The 18,952-nt window shown below is 41.7% G+C and overlaps 1 protein-coding gene across 1 annotated transcript in view; it reads left to right on the top strand.

Moving 5' to 3' along the window:
* The window catches only part of LOC117476112 (serine/threonine-protein kinase 32C-like), a 114,249-nt gene that overhangs the window by 25,934 nt on the left and 69,363 nt on the right, over window positions 1-18,952 (top strand). The window contains exon 2 of the mRNA XM_034122488.1: window positions 16,330-16,385. Within this exon, the coding sequence (XP_033978379.1) occupies window positions 16,330-16,385 (56 nt within the window). The remainder of the gene's footprint in view (window positions 1-16,329; window positions 16,386-18,952) is intronic.

Here is an 18,952-nt window from a genome sequence, read left to right as displayed (position 1 = left end):
CCTAGAATAAGTCTCCATAAGGAGTCATTTAAATGCATAAAATATGCTTTGCTTTGTCTACCAATATAACTTTCACTTTTTATTCAAGCAAAGAAAGTCAGGTGTGGGCGTAGAGGTCACTGCTTAAATGGAATTATTTTAGCATGTTACAGTGACAGAACTTGAATTATCTGGCTTCCCCTAAACCGCCCTCTCAGCACAAAACTTGGGTTGCAAATGGAATGAGCACGGTGAACCATGGCTCCAGCGTATTAAGTGATATCTCAACGATCAATGAGCTCAAGCTCTACTGTCATCACTGGTATTAGGTTCCCACCCCCCATGAGAGAGTGCTGTGCCTCCTGCTTATTCCTTGGCAGCACCTTAGCTCAACTTGATGCTTCAATTACAGATGACAGTGGAACTGTATCATTAGTCCGGCTTATTGATTATGGTGTGATTCTCCTCCAGTCAGGTATAGCCTCTTTGGGGAACCTGGGGTCAAATTCGAGGATGCATGGTGGAGAATGAAATGTTGGGGGTGTTGTTTCTATTTTCGGATGAATGCATCAGTACTTAATCAACCCCCTTTTGGAATGATTTTAAAATTAAAATCAATTGAGATGCTACCAGATAACTGCGGTGTGTTTTCGAAGGACAACTGGCTGGGTTTGGGGGTAATGGGAAAATGATTTATCCCAATATGAACAGAGTGAGGACCTGACATTAATGTTCACCTTTCTCATTAAAATTCTATTCGCTCAAAATGGTATTACAGAAAAAAAACTAAACAACGTGACGTATGAATGTGTATCTTGGTGTACCTATGGTAAAGGCGGCTAATGTTCAGCGTGATGACGTTTAGCAGAATTATTTAGTCACTCGTTAGCAACCGCTGTTTTCATAAAATAGGAGCTTCTTATATTCACAAGTGGGGTGTTACTATTTACTGATGTATTTATGTCGTAGAACACAACAGGAACATCTCTTAAGCTTGTTTTAACCAAAATTCTTATTTCAGGGACTACTGAGAAGTGGTAAAATACTGACTCATTTCCTGGGTTTTAGGACTCATTCCTATCAGACCTAACAATACCTTAACATAGTGAGAGTATATCTAAGTTTTCTCAAGCAGGTGGAATTGCATAAATAACATAAAACTCTTAACCTTGAAGCGCCGAGCATCTGTTTGTAGATGCTTTATGCAAATAAATAAAGGTTCATCTTCTTAGTGAGTAACACCAGCACCATGAAGACTAAAGGTACTTGTAGGAGTTGAACTCATAATTCATCAGCATCTGCGCTCCTGATAAACTGCCCCCCCCCCCTCCCCTCACACAACCCGCTTTGTGCCAGGGGCAGCGACTGTGATGGTGACTAATAAAAAAACGTCTAATAAAAATTGCATTATCGTAGTCATTACAATGAATTCCTAACTATGACTGGAATCTCTGCACCACACATTACATTCACATTAATGTTCACACATGTTATTGGCATTGTGGTGTGTCAACATGTTTTGCCTCTCAGTGTGGTCCAAGCTGTTAATTGCTGTCTTTTTGTTACTTTGTAACATAATGACTCTGGTTTGTAATACAGCAATTTCTTTTCATCTTTGAAGGGTGGATAATCTCCCTGTCTGTTGACTACTGATTTGTTTTGTCTTTTCTGTCTAAAAGTAATCATGATGTTGAGAATTGCTTTGAAAGGTTTTCTCTCCAGACGCCTCTTCTATCAAATATTTCCCAGGGTATAATTAGCAGGGTTAATGATCTCATTGCATAATGTATTCTTTGTGCTCTTCAAGGTGTCCTCCACAAGATCCACCCTGTTTAGCCTCTTCTGCTCTCCTTCATCAGCCACATTACAATTCATTGTAATAATGTTACGTTATGCTATAATTGACTATACTATACCATGCTATGCCATACTATACTATACTAGAATGTACTATACCAGGGGTTTTCAAAGTGTGGGAAGGTGAGCCTCCCCTCAGAGAACATAAGAACAGCCGCGCCCCCCCTCCCAATTATTATTGCTATTATTATTATTATTATTATTGTTGTTGTTGCTATAATGCAGGGGTATTCAATTGCATTTCAAAGAGGTCCAGTAAGAGAACATGTCATTATGCTCTGTTTTCGCTGTCTACCTTTCTCTTTTTTGAGCACGCCATTTGAAATGACTCATGACGACTGTTTCTCTCTTCTTGTCTCGTCTCTGTGTTTGAATCTCTCGTGCTGACTCACTGACTGCACCCATTTGATTGGCTGAGTAGCGTCACCTCCTTAAAACATTAAACAATCACTTTTTTAAACCTTTTTATCTTTATGTTTTAAACATTTTTTTTAAACATTTTTTACATTTTCAACATGGTGGATAAATCCTTATCTGCTCCCGGCACCACACTGAACGTCAACTTTGCCTCCTTATTACACTCACCCCTACTTTAGTGGGAACAATGAGTCTGCGTCTTTGATGCGCACAGGCGGATGATGCAGGGATGCAATGTAGACAGGACTAAACGCAGATCCTCCTCTGGCTGCAGCCTTGACCGGTACTTGCTTTTGATGAAAGTAAGTATTATTAAAATTAAAATAAAGGGCGGTGCCGGCCGCCAGCGAACCGAGCCGGCCGTCAACGGCCCGCTGACGACCGGCCGTTCTGTGATTCTCCAGAACACACAGATGGCCAGTCCGACCCTGCCAGGACCTGTCCATGAAAATCCTAGCTTCAAATAATCGTGGTCATACTTCCTCCGTTTTCTGCCAGACGCTGTCTCCTCTCTCACTTTAGGTAACTTCACAAAAAATCGATCCATGTTGCCGCTCGCATAAAGTTAGCTGAAGTTAACTAGATTTCACTGTTTCTCGTTATTTTTTTCTCACGCTGCGCCCCCCGGGGAGGCGCGCCTCACACTTTGAAAACCGCTGTACTATACTATACTGTACTGTACTATACCATACCATGCCATGCCATACTATATTATACTATACCATGCCAGGGGTTCCCAAACTTTTCAGCCCGCGACCCCCAAAATAACAGTGCCAGAGACTGGCGACCCCCCACTATCACTTGGTGACTGAAACATTTAAAAAAACGTGTGCACAGGACGCACGCACCAATAGGCGTATCCAAACACGTGCATAACGACAACACACAAGAACAGAACAGCCTGACAACCATGATATGATTTTACATATAGCAATTTAATATAAGATAACAGCAGAACTCGTGAGTCAAAGTAATCTCCATGTAACTTAGGAGTGAACATTGTTGCGGTGCAAACTTTAAAGACATAAACTGTAGTAAACATATGAACATTGTTGCGGTGCAAATTTACATTTGGGGAATACGTAGGCTATGTTTCAGCGTTAATCTCACCTAATGAGACGGGTGGGTAATATGCATGGAGCACAGCAAGTCCATCCTGGGCTTGCTTTTGGAGACGGCCACTCGGAGATCATCCTCCACGTTTAGACGCGATCTGTATTTATTTTTTATGTCAGTGCCGAGAAAGTCTTTTCGCACAGGTATGTGGAGCCAAACGGCGTCAGAACGTCCATCGCGGCCTTGGAAAGCTGTGGGTATTCCCTCTCGACTGAAATCCAGAACTCAGCAAGCGTCTTCACATTAAAAGCTGTCTTTAATGTGCGGTCACTTGACAGTTCAGCCAGTGCGTCCTCCATGTCGGATGACAGATGACTTGCGGTCGTTACAGTGAATGGTGATCTTATCCAGTCGTATTTTTCCGGAGCTGTTTCCTCTAGGAAATACTTGTTAAAGTGTTCCAGGAGGGCTTGCAGGTGGGTAGTGATAGACTTCTTCACAGAGTTAACACTAAGATCATTTTCCTCTATGAATTCCTCCAGCTCAGGAAACATATCAATCCTGCCCATTTCAACTCGCGCAGTCCAGCGATCCACTTTCCTCTTGAATGCGCAGATGTTATCATTCAGGGACATGATACTTGTGTTTTCACCTTGCAATGACATGTTAAGTCCGTTCAGTCTGTCAAATATGCAAGACAAATATGCCAGCCTTGTTAACCAGTCAGGATCAGTCAGGTGGTCAGCGAGCTGGGACCCATGCTCCATCAGAAATAAGCGCACCTCGTCCCGCAGTTCATACAGGCGGCTGAGAACATTTCCCCACGAAAGCCACCTGACTTCTGTGTGGAACAGCAGGCCCTGATGCTCCGATCCCAGTTCGTTGCAGAGACTGGTGAACAGCCTGGTATTGAGTGGACTTGATTTGATGTAGTTGACCATTTTTATCGCCGTCTCAAGAACACTTTTAAGCTCTGGGTCGAGCGTTTTACTCACTAGAGCTTCTCTGTGGATAATACATTGCGTAAAGTTAACGTGGGGCGCCACTTGTAAGACTCTTGCTTTTAGTCCTCTCTTTTTCCCCAGCATTGCTCCAGCACCATCTGTACACACACCGATGCACTCATCCCAAGACAGTCCCTCTTCTTTTATTTTGTTGTCAAGTTTTGTGAAAATGTCCTCGTCTGTGCACTTTAGCTCATGCGGGGTGCAAAACAGCATGTCCTCATTACGTTTTCCATCAAAACTGTATCTGATGAAAACAAGCAGTTGGCCAGAGTTTGATACATCTGTGGATTCGTCTAACTGCAAAGCATATTTCACTTTCTTCACTCTGTCAATCAGCTGACACTTGATGTCCTGGGCCATGTCCGTGATGCGCCGGGATATGGTCCCGTCAGACAGCGGCACTGCTTCCAGCTCCCGTGTTTATCCCCATGCATTGCCCTACTCATAGCGATAGCAGCAGGTTTAATTAGGGTTTCCCCGATTGTGTGTGGCTTTTTTGCCTGTGCAATTAAATATGCCACCTCATATGATGCCTTTTGAGCTTTGGTAGGGATTGTTGTTTGGTTACTTATAACTTTCTTTTGGCCTTGCAATTCTCTCTCCTTTCGGCGGAAAAAATCTGCTGGTTTAGTAGCAAGAGAGGGGTGCTTCGTTTTCAAATGTCTGAGTATTTTTACGGGCTTTAAGCTCTCATGTGCAAGTACCTCAGTGCACACTACACATTGGGGATGTTGTGCTTCATTGATAATGAGGCATGTGAATCCGTACTGGATGTATTCCTCTCGATACTTGCGACACTTGGATGAAGGCTGGTCTGACTGCTTATGGACCGCCTCAGATTCCACCAGGTCCGTCTGCGCCGCGTTACGGCTGCGCCGTGGCTTCGGTCCGGCCTCCTCCGGCGTCATACCCTACCAGGCGCGTTTCAGAAGCATTTCAGAAGCGGAGCGTCTTGCCTGCCGGCTCGCAGTTTTTGTTGATTTGGGCATATTTCCTGGACAGGCTACTTTGTACAGACAAAGTTAATAATAACTGTAATATTCCAGTTATAAACGACATGAATCAAAGATGTGTTGCTGTATTTTAGTGGTAAAAAAATGCATTCATCATCATAATTATTCTATATATATAATTTACACAGTGCCTGTAAACCGGAGGAGAACGCTGGCATTTCTCCTCCTACTTGAAAGACTACGGAGGGATAGGGTCTGTAAAATTAGTTTGTGTGTGTGTATATATATATATATATATATATATGCTATATATGCTCTGAACGTTCCACTTCCTGCCTGCCCGACATTACGTTACGGCTGTGTCGCGTCAAAAATAGGATTCATCCTAATTTTAGAGGAGCCCTGCGCCGAGCCGCTTCTGGGACGCTTCTGAGCCGTAACGCGCCGCGTGTGGTGGAATAGCACCCATTGACTAGAGTGGCCGCGATCGCCGCGATCGCCGTGAGCGCCGCGGCGCAGCCGTAACGGTACGTCCACACAGCGGCGTGCGTTGAAGCTTGCCGGCGGGCGTGTCTGAAACTCGACCAACAACCAATCACATGAATCTCCCGCCCCTGAGACACAAGCAGCGGTTTGATTGGCTAGAGCTTGTACTGGCATATGATTTGATTGGCTGACGCTTCCGCCGAAGCTTCAAAAGTTGAACATTGCTCAACTTTTGCAGCGAGCAACGCCAGCAAAGCTCCGCTTCGCTCCCACAATGCAGTTCGGCGAATCGTGACGTCACCCCATTAAAAGTGAATGGGCAGAAGCGTTGAAGATTCATCGCACGCGGCTGTGTGGACGGGCCGTAACGCGCCGCAGACGGACCCGGTGGAATCTAGGGGTTACGATTGTCTCCTCCTCCTCCTCCTCTTCCTCTTCCCGCTCCAGAAGTCGACGGCCTTTCTGATGGCGGGTCTCCGCTCTCCTCCGCTGCCTTCTCCGCTGGCCTGTCTGCCTTCTCACTAGTTGGTATTAACCAACGTTTCATATTGAAAAATATATTAAAGAGCTGTTCAGAAGAAATATACTGGTGCGTAGTTGATGTGTGTTTTACGTCTGTGATATTTACTGTGGTGCTGTAAAGTGACCTTTGAGCTGCAAATGATACTGTCGTAAATCTGTCAGAATCAAAATTCTTTTATTTGTCCCCCTTACATAATAAAAAATGTCTATGCACACGTTATTATTAATAATGATACAAATAATAATAATAATAATTAAAACTAATTTAAAAAAAATAAAACACCTCAGGGGTCTCATCAAGAGGATTCTGAAATCATCTCGCGACCCCCCCTCGGGACTCCCACTTTGGGAACCCCTGCCATAGTATACTATACAATACAATACAATACTGAACTATACTATACTTGTATGTTATGTTATACTGTCCTATACATTATTTTCTATTTTGCAGTGGTGAAGTACTTAGTAAAGTAAAAATAGCAATACTCCAGTGAAAAATTACTGTTAAGTAAAAGTCCAAAAGTATTAGTAGTGTTCATGACAGCTGGTAAATGTGGAGCTAATTTGTATTCCTTTATATACTGCTGCTAGATATCTTAACCTATAATTATATGCCCTTTTATTTTAAATTTTTAAATTTTGTATTGGCTTATTATCTTATCCTATAAAGCAGCTGAACATTTCATTAAAATGTTGTGAAGTAAAAAGCTAAATATTGGCCTCCAGAATGTGGAGTATAAGTATTAGGTAGCATACTAGTACCTCTAAATGTTACAATAGTTGAATAAATGTACTTTGATTTGCATTCTACCTGTGCTATTGTGTATCTGTATCATATTGCTAAGTTAGTGCTGCAGCTAATGATTATAGACTAATCTACTGATTATTATCGCTATAATTGATTTGTCTATAAAATCCAGAAAAAAAGTGAAAAATGTTCATCCTAGTTTCTCAAAAACCAAGGATATATCTTCAATCTTTTGTTGGTCCAAAACTTAAAGATACTCAGTTTAATTTGATTTAAAACTAGATCATGCCAAATATTTTTGGGAAGCAGAAAACCTTGAATAATTACTTGAATTATTCTACTATCAAAATAGAAGGCGATTATTATTATGTCAATCAAATAATGAATAAGTCGACTAATTGTTTCAGCTCAATCATATTACAGACAAATGCCGACATTACCTAATTATACTTATCAGTTGGTGTGTCTGCTGACGTGTCACCCTACTCACCACTTTCATGATAGAGAATCGTCAATGACCCCAGCATCATATTTATATGATTAGGACCTCTTTTATTGAGGGCTGAACAGTGACTTTGGCTCAATGCAATCTGAGTGCATGGACACAGATGCACACCCTCTTAGACACACACTTTCCATACCCCTTGACATTGGCTTTGTGCCAATATCAGCTTCTCCACAGGAGCCAATCTCCCACCGAGGCCCCCTGTGGAGCCTAGTCAGCATTTCATGGTGGTGTGTCAGCAGCTCCCAACCCCTACGGATGAAAATATGTTGTCATTCCCCCACTGTCTCCCCGGAAGATCAAATTCATTCAGGGATTCGTCCTAAGTATTTTGCGCAGCATCCACTAAAACCTGAGAGCGGCTGGTGAAGCAGACATCGTGACTGCTGTGAAACACACTCTCTACAAATACCATGGGCAGCGCTTTTTCACTAGTCATAACGGGTTGGGAGGGTTACTTTAACAATGTTTAGTTGTAGTTAAAAAAGAGAAAATAAATATCAATAACATGTTATTTTTCTTAAGTGTATTGTGTAAGACAACAGAACAATGTGACCTTAGAAAAGAAGAAACCAAGATATTTAGGATAAAAAATGATTCTATTGACAGGAAAACTTGCCTTTCATGAAGCATATTCAGGCAGCAGCCTATACACCAACAATAAAACACATGAGAGATTTAAAGAGGCCCTATTATGCTCATTGGGGTTTCTCTTTCCTGTAGTGTGTTCCGTAGGTTTTTGCCTGAAACACCTCCATTTGACTCCTTTGTTCACTTCTTTAACATAGTGTGATAGGCTAAGGGGCAGGCCATCTCCAAGCCGTTGACCAATCATAACAGAACGGCCAGCTAACCAATCAGAGCAGACTGGGCTCTGGTTTCAAACAGAGGGTGAAAAGAGGTGCTGCAGCACAGGCAGTATGTGAAAAATAAAGAGCTTTTTGAACATTAAAGCATGGAGACATGTCACAGGAGAGACACTACATACTGATATGAACCTGAACATCAGCAGAATATGGCCTCTTTAACTCAACAGTTGTGCAGCAAATCTTTGTCAACAGCTTGAAGCTGGAAAAGAGTCGTGCTCATTGACAACAAGAGAAAAAAACACTCCATGGAATGCTGGTGAATTTCAGCTCTCACATGAAAACCGTAAATGCGGGTACTGAACAATAAACCGTTTGTGAACACGTTAATCGACCGCACTGCAGGCACTTCACCTCGCTGCTTGACTTTACTGGCCATCGTTTCCAGACACGCTCTATGTAGTGATTTAAGTCAGTGTAACCCCTAGATTCCACCGGGTCCGTCTGCGTCGCGTTACGGCCGCGTTACGGCCGCGGCGTTCGCAAAGATCGCGGCCACTCTAGTCAATGGGTGCTATTCCACCAGAAGCATCTCGGCGCTGGGCTCCGCTCAAAAAAGGATTCAAGTCTATTTTTCGACGCGACGTGAGGCGTTGCAGAGGCGTTGCAGAGGCGTTGCAGAGGCGCCGGGCAGGAAGTGGACCGGTCAGAGCATCCGGCCCATCCCCAAAATAAACACATTTTGCAGACCCTATCCCTCCGTAGTCTTTCAAGTAGGAGGAGAAATGCCAGCGTTCTCCTCCGGTTTACAGGCACTGTGTAAATTATATATATAGAATAATTATGATGATGAATGCATTTTTTTACCACTAAAATACAGCAACACATCTTTGATTCATGTCGTTTATAACTGGAATATTACAGTTATTATTAACTTTGTCTGTACAACGTAGCCTGTCCAGGAAATATGCCCAAATCAACAAAAACTGCGAGCCGGCAGGCAAGACGCTCCGCTTCTGAAATGCTTCTGAAACACGCCCGGTAGGGTATGACGCCGAAGGAGGCCGGACCAAAACCGCGGCGCAGCCGTGACGCGACGCAGACGGACCCGGTGGAATCTAGAGGTTAAGCTTGTATGACATGAAAGACCTATACAGCCTCCTACTTACTCCTTCTTCCCAGCATATGGGAGACAGCCTGGCCGACTGGTGGAGAGAAAGAGAGCCTCTGATGCTGATGTGATGCTTACAGGAAACGCTGTGTCCGCTCTAATTATCCCCTTAGAATAGAACAAAGCCCAAATATCTTTTTTCCCCTGAATCTAAAGAGCAGCTCCTCTCACCAGGCCAGCTAAAGAGAGCCTTTTGTTTTGCATCCCATTATCAGATGACTCATACTTTGAGGAAGCGCTGTGATCCTGGCGACGATCGATGGTTCAAAAGAAAAACCAGAGTGGATGGGTAATTGTGCTATCTGTCATGTAGAGTCATAGTCCACGTCTTTGATAAGTCATTTACATTTCTTGGGTTTCCTTTTTAAAATTAGGCCACACCGAGAAATACCATCTGACACATTAACAGTGTGACTCGCGACTCACGGCTCAGTGAGAGCCCTCATAAGAAGTCTCTTTCAAGCTTATGTTTTTGTGGCATTTTCACCTTTATTTTCAACTGAGAGCCGTGTAGAAATGGGGAAGAGAGACAGGGCTAGGTAATGCAAGGACATTGCGGTTATATGGTGTCTGTTTGAGTTTGGCATTTTGTCACCTTTATAGAATAATGTGCATTATTCACCCAAACCCCTCCTACTTTCTTCTTATCAGAGTCTGTTGGATCAGTATATAAAAAGAGGCACATTGTTAAATAGCGCTTTCTGGTAACGTTATTCCAGTTTTTGGCAAGTTTTGGTGAAACAAAGGACGTTGAAGTTACTGATATCACGTTGCAAACTGATGTGGGCGCAACGCTGGATAGCTCAGTGGTCAGAGCAGGTGGCCGATATGCAGTGTCTGCTGCCAAGTACGCGGGCTTGTACGTCGAACCAACGTACTTGGTTTACTAAGTTTAAAAATCTGAATTCCTTTACTAGTCTCGGAGCGGGGACATTTACAGTGTTAAAGTGACAGAGCAAGTATTAAATAGAGATGAAAAGCACATATTTGTAAGACAATTAAATAAGGACAAATAAGTACACATCCATGGCTGTAAGCAGTTAATAAAAAGCTAGGTAACATATTAAGGTGATATTAAGTTTCCTATGTCATCTCCTCTATCTCTCCCCCTTTCAACACTGTATCTCCAATAAAGGATATTCTATTAGATAGTGAGTATATTAAAGACACTCACGGAAATATTGTTTCGCGTCGTAGGTGCTGCAACTAACACAACAAGCCATATTAAGTCAAATTATTGCGTGAAACACTCTTCAAAAGTCACTATTACCCCAAACTTGGCCGAGGGGTGGCAGCTAGCTGACAGCTAGCAGCTGACAGCACCCATCTGTCACTCAAAATGTCCATGCCCTTAATAATGCTTGACTTTAGTTCATAATTAAATTTAAATGAGTTAGTATTATATAAATTCACCCCTCGCAGAGCTGTCATCTATGAGTTGATGAGGTTCAGAGACCAACATCGTGTTTTACCCGTCGGTAAACATGTTTATTTCTGCTGTAAAGTTTAAACATTTAAACATAATGTTTGGCATTGGCTTCATATTCCTGCCCCGGATTTTGCAGCTACCAAGGCACTCCTTAACTCAAGTCTGTGAAAACTATTGACCCTCCTGTGGAGAAGCTGCCTGGAAAGTAACCCCTATTAGATATGTTACCGTAGGGATATCATATCAATATTTATCCAGTGCATGAAATGATAAAGTATGTGAGCTAGTGCTCCGAGTCTCTTGTGTTTCTTTACTTTATGATGCTGCTTTCATTTTGAATGCATTCTTGCTGAGTAATAGATTATATTTAAAATTTCTAATAAGATTTCTCAAAAGAACTATAGCCATTAGAGGAGAAGCCTGTTGTTGGATGTATCTTTCAAATGGAAAAACGTTATAAGACCACCAACACACGGATCGTCCTCCATGTCTATGGCTGTCAGATTAAGCAGTAAAGCTTATTCATACAAAGTGTGAGAGCAAGGATCTTCCAGCTGGTGTCCATGGGGAAAAAACAATATCAAACATATAGCAAAAATAGATCATAAAAAGCAAGAGGGTGAAGCTAGACTGTCTCACCACAGCTGTGATACGCTGTCAATTAATTGATGTCATAGAAACATTAAGAAAAAACGCTGGAAGGAGGCTCTGCCCAGCGCTTTTATGTCAGAAAAACACTGCAGCTGGAACCAGAACATACCACAATTTCATCCTGAGAGAAGAACCACCACACTTGTGAACACACCTTGTTGTATACATTTATTTTCTTCTCTTTAAATACATCATAAGTAGCTATGTTCATGGTACAGTGTCTCTGTGTGGCGGCAGGGTGCACACAGAGCCATGCCATATGAGAGGATTAGCCTTGTACAAAACCCTGAGAAGGGACATCCACTCTGGATTAGCCTATCATCCAGAAAGACACAAACCACACCTGCTCATCCAGCCCGGGGGGGCAGAGGTCAGCTGGCAGTAGGTCTGCTGGGTGGGGGGGGGGGGACCAGCATGTGCCGTCGTCTCTCCTGATCACTCCTTGTCTACACGGGGGGGGGGGGGGCTGAGCAGATCAGGATGTAAGCTTCAGAAGATGATTGACTTTTAAGGAGGAGCGGCATGAGTTAGCGTCGTGCCTGCTGCGCTCACATCTGCCTATGGCACTGCTGCATACGTACACACACACACACACACACACACACACACACACACACACACACACACACACACACACACACACACACACACACACACACACACACACACACACACACACACACACACACACACACACACACACACACACCACACACACACACACACACACACAGCAGAGGCAAGTCGCAATCAGAGGATCAGGAGGAGGTGGGTCAGTGGTTCAGTGGTAGCCCATCATCTCATCAGCGCACATTGGTACGTGCAGTACATAGCAATATCCTGACTGATTTCTCTGGCTTAAATCAGAAGTATCGCACAAAAAGAATGTATCACTTCAGTCCAAACCTTTTACATACATTAAGAAAGAAAACATTAAAAAACATCGTTCCACCAATGCATTTTTTAGGTTTACTAGCAGTGTCTTAACAAGCTGTTACTTTGCGATATTGTATTGATTCTCAAAATCACTGTACCGATTAGGGGTGCATACCGGTACCCGGTATTACCGAAATACCGGTTACTGGCGGCTACGGTATACCGTACCGAAATCAGATCCGGTTTTTGATACTTTTTTATTTTTTAAAGTGAGGCGTAATATCCTTAAACTCGCGCCCAAACCATCGAAATTACGATGTCAATTTCGCCGTGAAACTCCGCAAACGAGTCACTGTGGAGTCTGGGCCGCGCCATATTGTTGACATCCGCCAGTCAATCAGTTTGTGCGTCTTGCAACGGCTTCGGTGATTGGCTTGATTGCCAAGCAACGCCCTTAACCTTCCTTCCGAATGTCTGAGCCTTTCGGTTAGCTTTCGTTTTTACATTAGCTCGATGTCGGCACGAAAATCTAAAGTGTGGCTGCAAGAAGTTTATTTCTGGGAAAGGCGGCAACACATCCAACCTCTCAAAACATTTGCTACTGTCACATAAAATCAGAGTACAGGAATGTACAGTCTTCAAGCCTGTGTTGTCAAACGTGTTTTTCATTGTTTGTTCAGTACTAAAAGGTCGAAGTCCCACAATTGAATTTAATATTCATTTGACATGTTAACTATATCATGAAGCGCTTCATGGGAGTAATTGCGGGATGATTCAATTTTTCCCTTATGCAACATGAAAGTATCACGTTATGTATTGGTCGAGTATCGGTATCGTTCAGTGGTATCGGTATCGGTATCGTAAAAAAGTCAACGATAGAATAGAATAGAATAGAATGGGAGGGATGAAACCCCTCTTTAATGGTCACACATGCAGAGCACACAGCACACACAGTGAAATGTGTTCTCTGCTTTTAACCCATCCTAGTACCAGGAGTCTAGTACTAGGAGCTACCCTAGTACCGATTAAACATTTTGGCAGAATGTGTTACGTTTTATATGGACATAAAGTAACATATGGCGAAAAAGTAATGCATTTATTTATACATATTTTGAATGGGTCTTTGTACTATGACTGTTAGTCCTTATATTACATTTACTGTAGATGTTGAAATTACTTTTACTCCTTGCTCACAGTCTCGCAAAAATATTTAAATATATTGAATCGTCCTGAAACTAATCAAAATTGCCAGATTGTTGCCCAACACACTAACCATAATATCATTTCTAATATTATAATCCTAAAAACGTAGAACTTTAATATTTAGGATTCACGGATGTGAATGAGTCCGTCCTATCAGTCTGTAAGGCTAAAGCTAGCATAAGTAGCTACTAGCGAGGTGTCGCTTTTCCAATTTCCCAGCCGTTTATTATTTATACCATAACTCGCCTCTAGCTGTCATCAGTAAAGCCACTTTTAATGTTATGACTGAAGATAATTGAGTAACATCAAGTAAACAAGAAATATGAAATGCAAAATGCACAAAAAATGCAGTACAGTGATTTGGTTTGATTATATGAATGCAGAAATGAGGTACATTTGAGATAATGCACCATAACTAAAATATCATAACTTGTTGCATTATATTATACTACAGGTTTTTATTTTTATTTTCTACCAGGCTGTTTTCCTCCCCTCTCCTAACCATCCTCCCTCTCAGAAGTGAAGTTAAATCTGTACCACACGCAGGACAACTCATCCGTCAGCAGAACATCCACTGAAGAAGGGATGAACCGAGACGTCTAACTGTGCCCTTACACAAACTGATACAACATACACTCTGATGAATGATTTCAGTGCTTTGGGCTGGGTGTCTTTTCCTTTTTTTAAATGAGACTCCTCTGCCTTTGCTTCCACTCTGATCCTCCGACTAGATAAACTTCAAGTCCAAATTAAACATTTTTATTTAGATATCATACTCCTTTCTTATTTCTTCTAGTTCGTTTGCAAGAACTAAAGCATTCAGCCGTTGATCTTGATAACACTTCTGTTGGCTTCATTCAAAGTATCCGATTATCTGTGACAGCTATCACAAATTGTAATACTTTTCCACGCACACAATGTTTTATGTGTTTAAAGTTTGATGTTATTATGAGACACAGTATGAATAAGATATACTTTATTAACCCAAATTGGGATTTCTTTTGGTGTTTTTTTGTAAAACAAGTATTGCACATAATTAGAAATAAAAGAGTAGAAAATAAACAGTTATACATGAACATCTCAAAATAGAAGATAAACTAAAAGAGTGAAATTATAAAAGTTGACAGTGAGAAAAAATATGTAAACTATCGGACAGATAAAACACTATTGACTAGCTAAATTAAAGCTCACACAATATTTATTATTTTCAATGACATATTAAATTAAATATAGATGTAAAATGAACAGTGTATGAAGTTTTCAAAAATAACTTTTAATTTCATTAGTTCAACCGCTTCATAAAAATATGAGTAGACAGAACCAGAATATCATCTATTGCTTCTCCATGGTGTTCCGGTTTTTATTCAAGTGGAAAACATCCTTTTTTCTCTCCATTGATTCCAAAGCTAGGCCTTTACCGTAATCAATCTCGCCAATACTACAGCCAGAAAGTATAAGGACAATGATTTATGTTATGCTTTTGGCTCATAGTCCAGCAGTTGGATTTGCAAATGAAACAGTAACTATTAGGTCTAAGTGCTGAGAAGTGCTCAAATCTATAATAGGAGAGCTGCTCAGGAGGTGAAGCACTTTTTAGCCACGTTAGAGGCATTTCTCTAGAATAATGTCAATTGATCACTTTGCTCCACTGATATATGTAATATCTAATATAACAGGATCGTCATTCAAATGTGTACAGTTAATCAAAGTGGCCGGAGGATGAGTAATCTTGGATTTGGTGATCCCCTGACGATTCACCTAGCACCACCATGAGGCATCACATTGGTTCTGTACCTTAATACACGTCGTTTATCATCAGGACATTTGCAGTCACTACAATCTTGAAAAGCATGCCAATCTCTAGATCCCAATATTTCCTTTCTGCTTCCTAATGTTGTATCCATGGTTGTGTAGTTCAGAGGATTGAGAATCAGTGTTTCTACACATAAGATTATAGGGGAGATAGTTTGCCGACTACAAAGCTGTTTAAAAGTGGTCCACTTTGGTGTTTCTGTACAGTTTTTATATGCCTTTTGGAACTGTACTCGAGATACACAATGTACACAAAAAACAAACAAACTGGACTTTGGTTGAATTTTCCTCCGATCTAGGCTTCAATCCCTGATCTGAAAGCCTCCTTAGTTGTGTTATTTAGGACTATGCTGAAGGAAATTGATGTTATTCATACAGACGGAACAACCAAGACTTTTTTTGAAGACAGAATTTTATCGATTGGCCAAGTCAGTCACCTGACCTCCTAGCTGAGCATGTGTTGATAAAGACTAGGCAAAAAACTAAAGTATTAAAAAGTAAGAATGCTTGCAGTACAGTTGTGGAGCATCTCCAGGGAATGAATTGCTGGTGTGTGTGGGTTGTAGACTTCAGCCAGTTATTGATGCAACGGATTTGCTACTAACCATTAAATGCGATGACTTTATGTTAACTGGTCCAATAACTTTCTTTCCCATAAAAGCAGGGGGACTGTGTAAACAAGAAATGCTTTTCCTCCACCGTTCATTTGATGTAGCTGTGAACACCTTCAAAGTCATGCTTAAAGTCAGCACATTACCCTCATAGTGATGTTAAATGAGTCGAACCAAAAGCAGAGATTTCTCTGTGCTGATACATTATGATTGAATTCTTCCCTCTCTTTTTCTTCACAGTGAACTTCGACCACTTCCAGATATTACGGGCCATTGGGAAAGGAAGCTTTGGAAAGGTAATGTGACCTCCATTTTTCATACAGTGGATGTGCGTGTTCTGTTCCCTCGGTTAGCTGCAACAGTCATTATCTCCGCTGAAGAATCAGAGAGGGGCAAGCAGAACGGCTGTGAGAGATTACACTGCTATCTCATGATATTATGGTGTTTCAAAGATAAATAATCTTTCTATTTTAATAATAGTTATAACTATGGCTTATGTAACACTTTCTAAAGTCATTTAGAGGAGAGCCAATTTACTTTAAGCTAATGCCAGCCAACCTGTTGGGAGTTTTGACACCGCGTCAAAATTACAGAGCAGCACAACACTGCGGCTAAATTAGTCATCAATTGTTCACACTTCATACAGCGTGAAGGGAAACTTGGCGTGTGTGTTTTGAAACCAAATTACTGTAGTTCTTTTCAAACTGGTCTCAGTGGCCAATATCACCATTGGTGGCCATTGTTGAGAAAACTGAAATGTTGGATTAACTTTTGGGCCATTTGTTAGCTGAAGAACCCCTTTGTGTTCGCATTGAACGTGTGTGTGTGTGTGTGTGTGTGTGTGTGTGTGTGTGTGTGTGTGTGTGTGTGTGTGTGTGTGTGTGTGTGTGTGTGTGTGTGTGTGTGTGTGTGTGTGTGTGTGTGTGTGTGTGTGTGTGTGTGTGTGTGTGTGTGTGTGTGTGTGTGTGTGTGTGTGTGTGTGTGTGGAGACGCACAGTTGGGCTCCAGAGATTGGAAGAGTTTATCTTCATTTTGAATCCCAAATATCACGGCTCGTGTTTGTTCATTATACTCGTGTCTGTGAACGCCTTTGCAAAATCATTCTGCGTTGCTCTTCTCAAAACACTTTTTTTTTTCAAGAACATGTCCCTCTGTTATAAGGGAAGTCATTGCCTAATGCTGAATACATTACCATGTGAATTTATGTAAATTCCTACTTATTGCTTTGTTCCCTCAAGCTGCTGCCACTTCCCTTATGATACTGAAGGGAATCTGCAGTAAGCCTGGAAACACACTGCATGCAGGCCTAGCTTCAGGGAAAGGCAACCTCATTTTTTGAACATTAGATTATTTACACTACATTTCATTTTTGGGGGAAATAAATGCCATATTGAAACGCATGTTCATTCATGTTTATGGTTCTTAAATGCAACATAAAGAGCTTGAAATAAGCTGCTCTCCTGGCTAAGATAGATGCTCTTCAAAAAACATCATGAATGTGACAAAAAAAGTTTCAGTATCAAAGTCTTTTTAGGACATTTTCCCCTTGGGAAGCCAAGTGCTTCTTCCAAATGTGTCCCCCACTCATGCAATATCTGTAACACAGTCATGTTCGCACAGCTTTTATGGAGACGCGTGGATGCACACTCAGGCAGGCAGATGCTCACAGGGATGTCCTGATAAAGTTTGTCCTTGTTGGAGGTCATCCTGTCTGATTTCCGGCCCACTGAGGCATCACTCTGTCTTCCTGCTGTTTCTGAATACTTAGCAGCATGAGCCCTAATCTCTGCACTGAAGCCTGTGTGGGTTTGTGTAAGTGGGGATGTAGTAAAGAAGATGGGTAAACAAGACTGTCAATTGTGTGTAAAAAGAACACATGTTATTTTAGGATTTCCATCCATTTCTAAACCAAAATGTATAGCGTCAACTGGATATTATAGAGTGGTGTAGGAATAAGCCCTAAACCCTTGAAAATAGTTAGCATTTTACTGCTTCCTGTTCCCTCGTCTCAAAGTCAATGTTTTTTTGAAATTCTTTTGATTAGATTCCTAAAATAAGATCTATGATTTACACATACATCAATAAATAACCCACTCGTGAATGTCCAAAGCTTCTGTGTCATAACAACATTGGTTGCTAACAAGTGTCTAAACGAGATTACTAAACGTCATCACAATATTAGCCACCTTTAGCTTAGCAGTGTTGATGTGAAGTCATGTGACCAGGCTGTAGTTCCTTTGTAGCCTAACGTTAGCTTTTGACTTCTGGCGATTTCATTTTGTTTCAAAAATCATACGTATGAATCTGTGAGACTGACCGTTGAGCGGCCCAGACCAAGCAAGGAGGCAGAGGCAGAACGTCCAAAATATAACCCGGTGTGGGCATTTATTACAATCATAAATGCATGACACAGCCTCAATCTGCTGTCCACGTGAGCACAGTCTGCAGCCACAAGGATCTCACCCCACAAAACAGGAAACACAGAGCCTAAATACCCACATGTGCAATCAAGCCAACAAGACACAGGTGAGGGGGGAAGAGACAACACAGGGCACCAGGTGAACATAATGTAATCAGGAGCAACAGACAAAACGGGAGGGGGAACACTTTCCAAACACAAACATATAACTGAACAGAATAACACACATACAAACCCAACTAAACACAGTCAGCACTTGTACAATTAATGCCACTTAACGTTATGATTTCCACACCCTCAACATATTATTTGCACCCTGATCATTCTTAACCGCTGTCATTCTACACCAGCAAACACTTTCGGCGCTCTCGGTAACTCCCCTATCTTTTCAAGGCGGAGCCGAGGACCCGACCAGCATCTGCCCGACGACATTTCAATTAATAC

Source organism: Trematomus bernacchii, unplaced genomic scaffold (genome assembly GCF_902827165.1).
Source record: "Trematomus bernacchii unplaced genomic scaffold, fTreBer1.1, whole genome shotgun sequence".
Classification (NCBI taxonomy): domain Eukaryota; kingdom Metazoa; phylum Chordata; class Actinopteri; order Perciformes; family Nototheniidae; genus Trematomus; species Trematomus bernacchii.
This window is presented reverse-complemented; position numbering and strand designations above follow the sequence as displayed.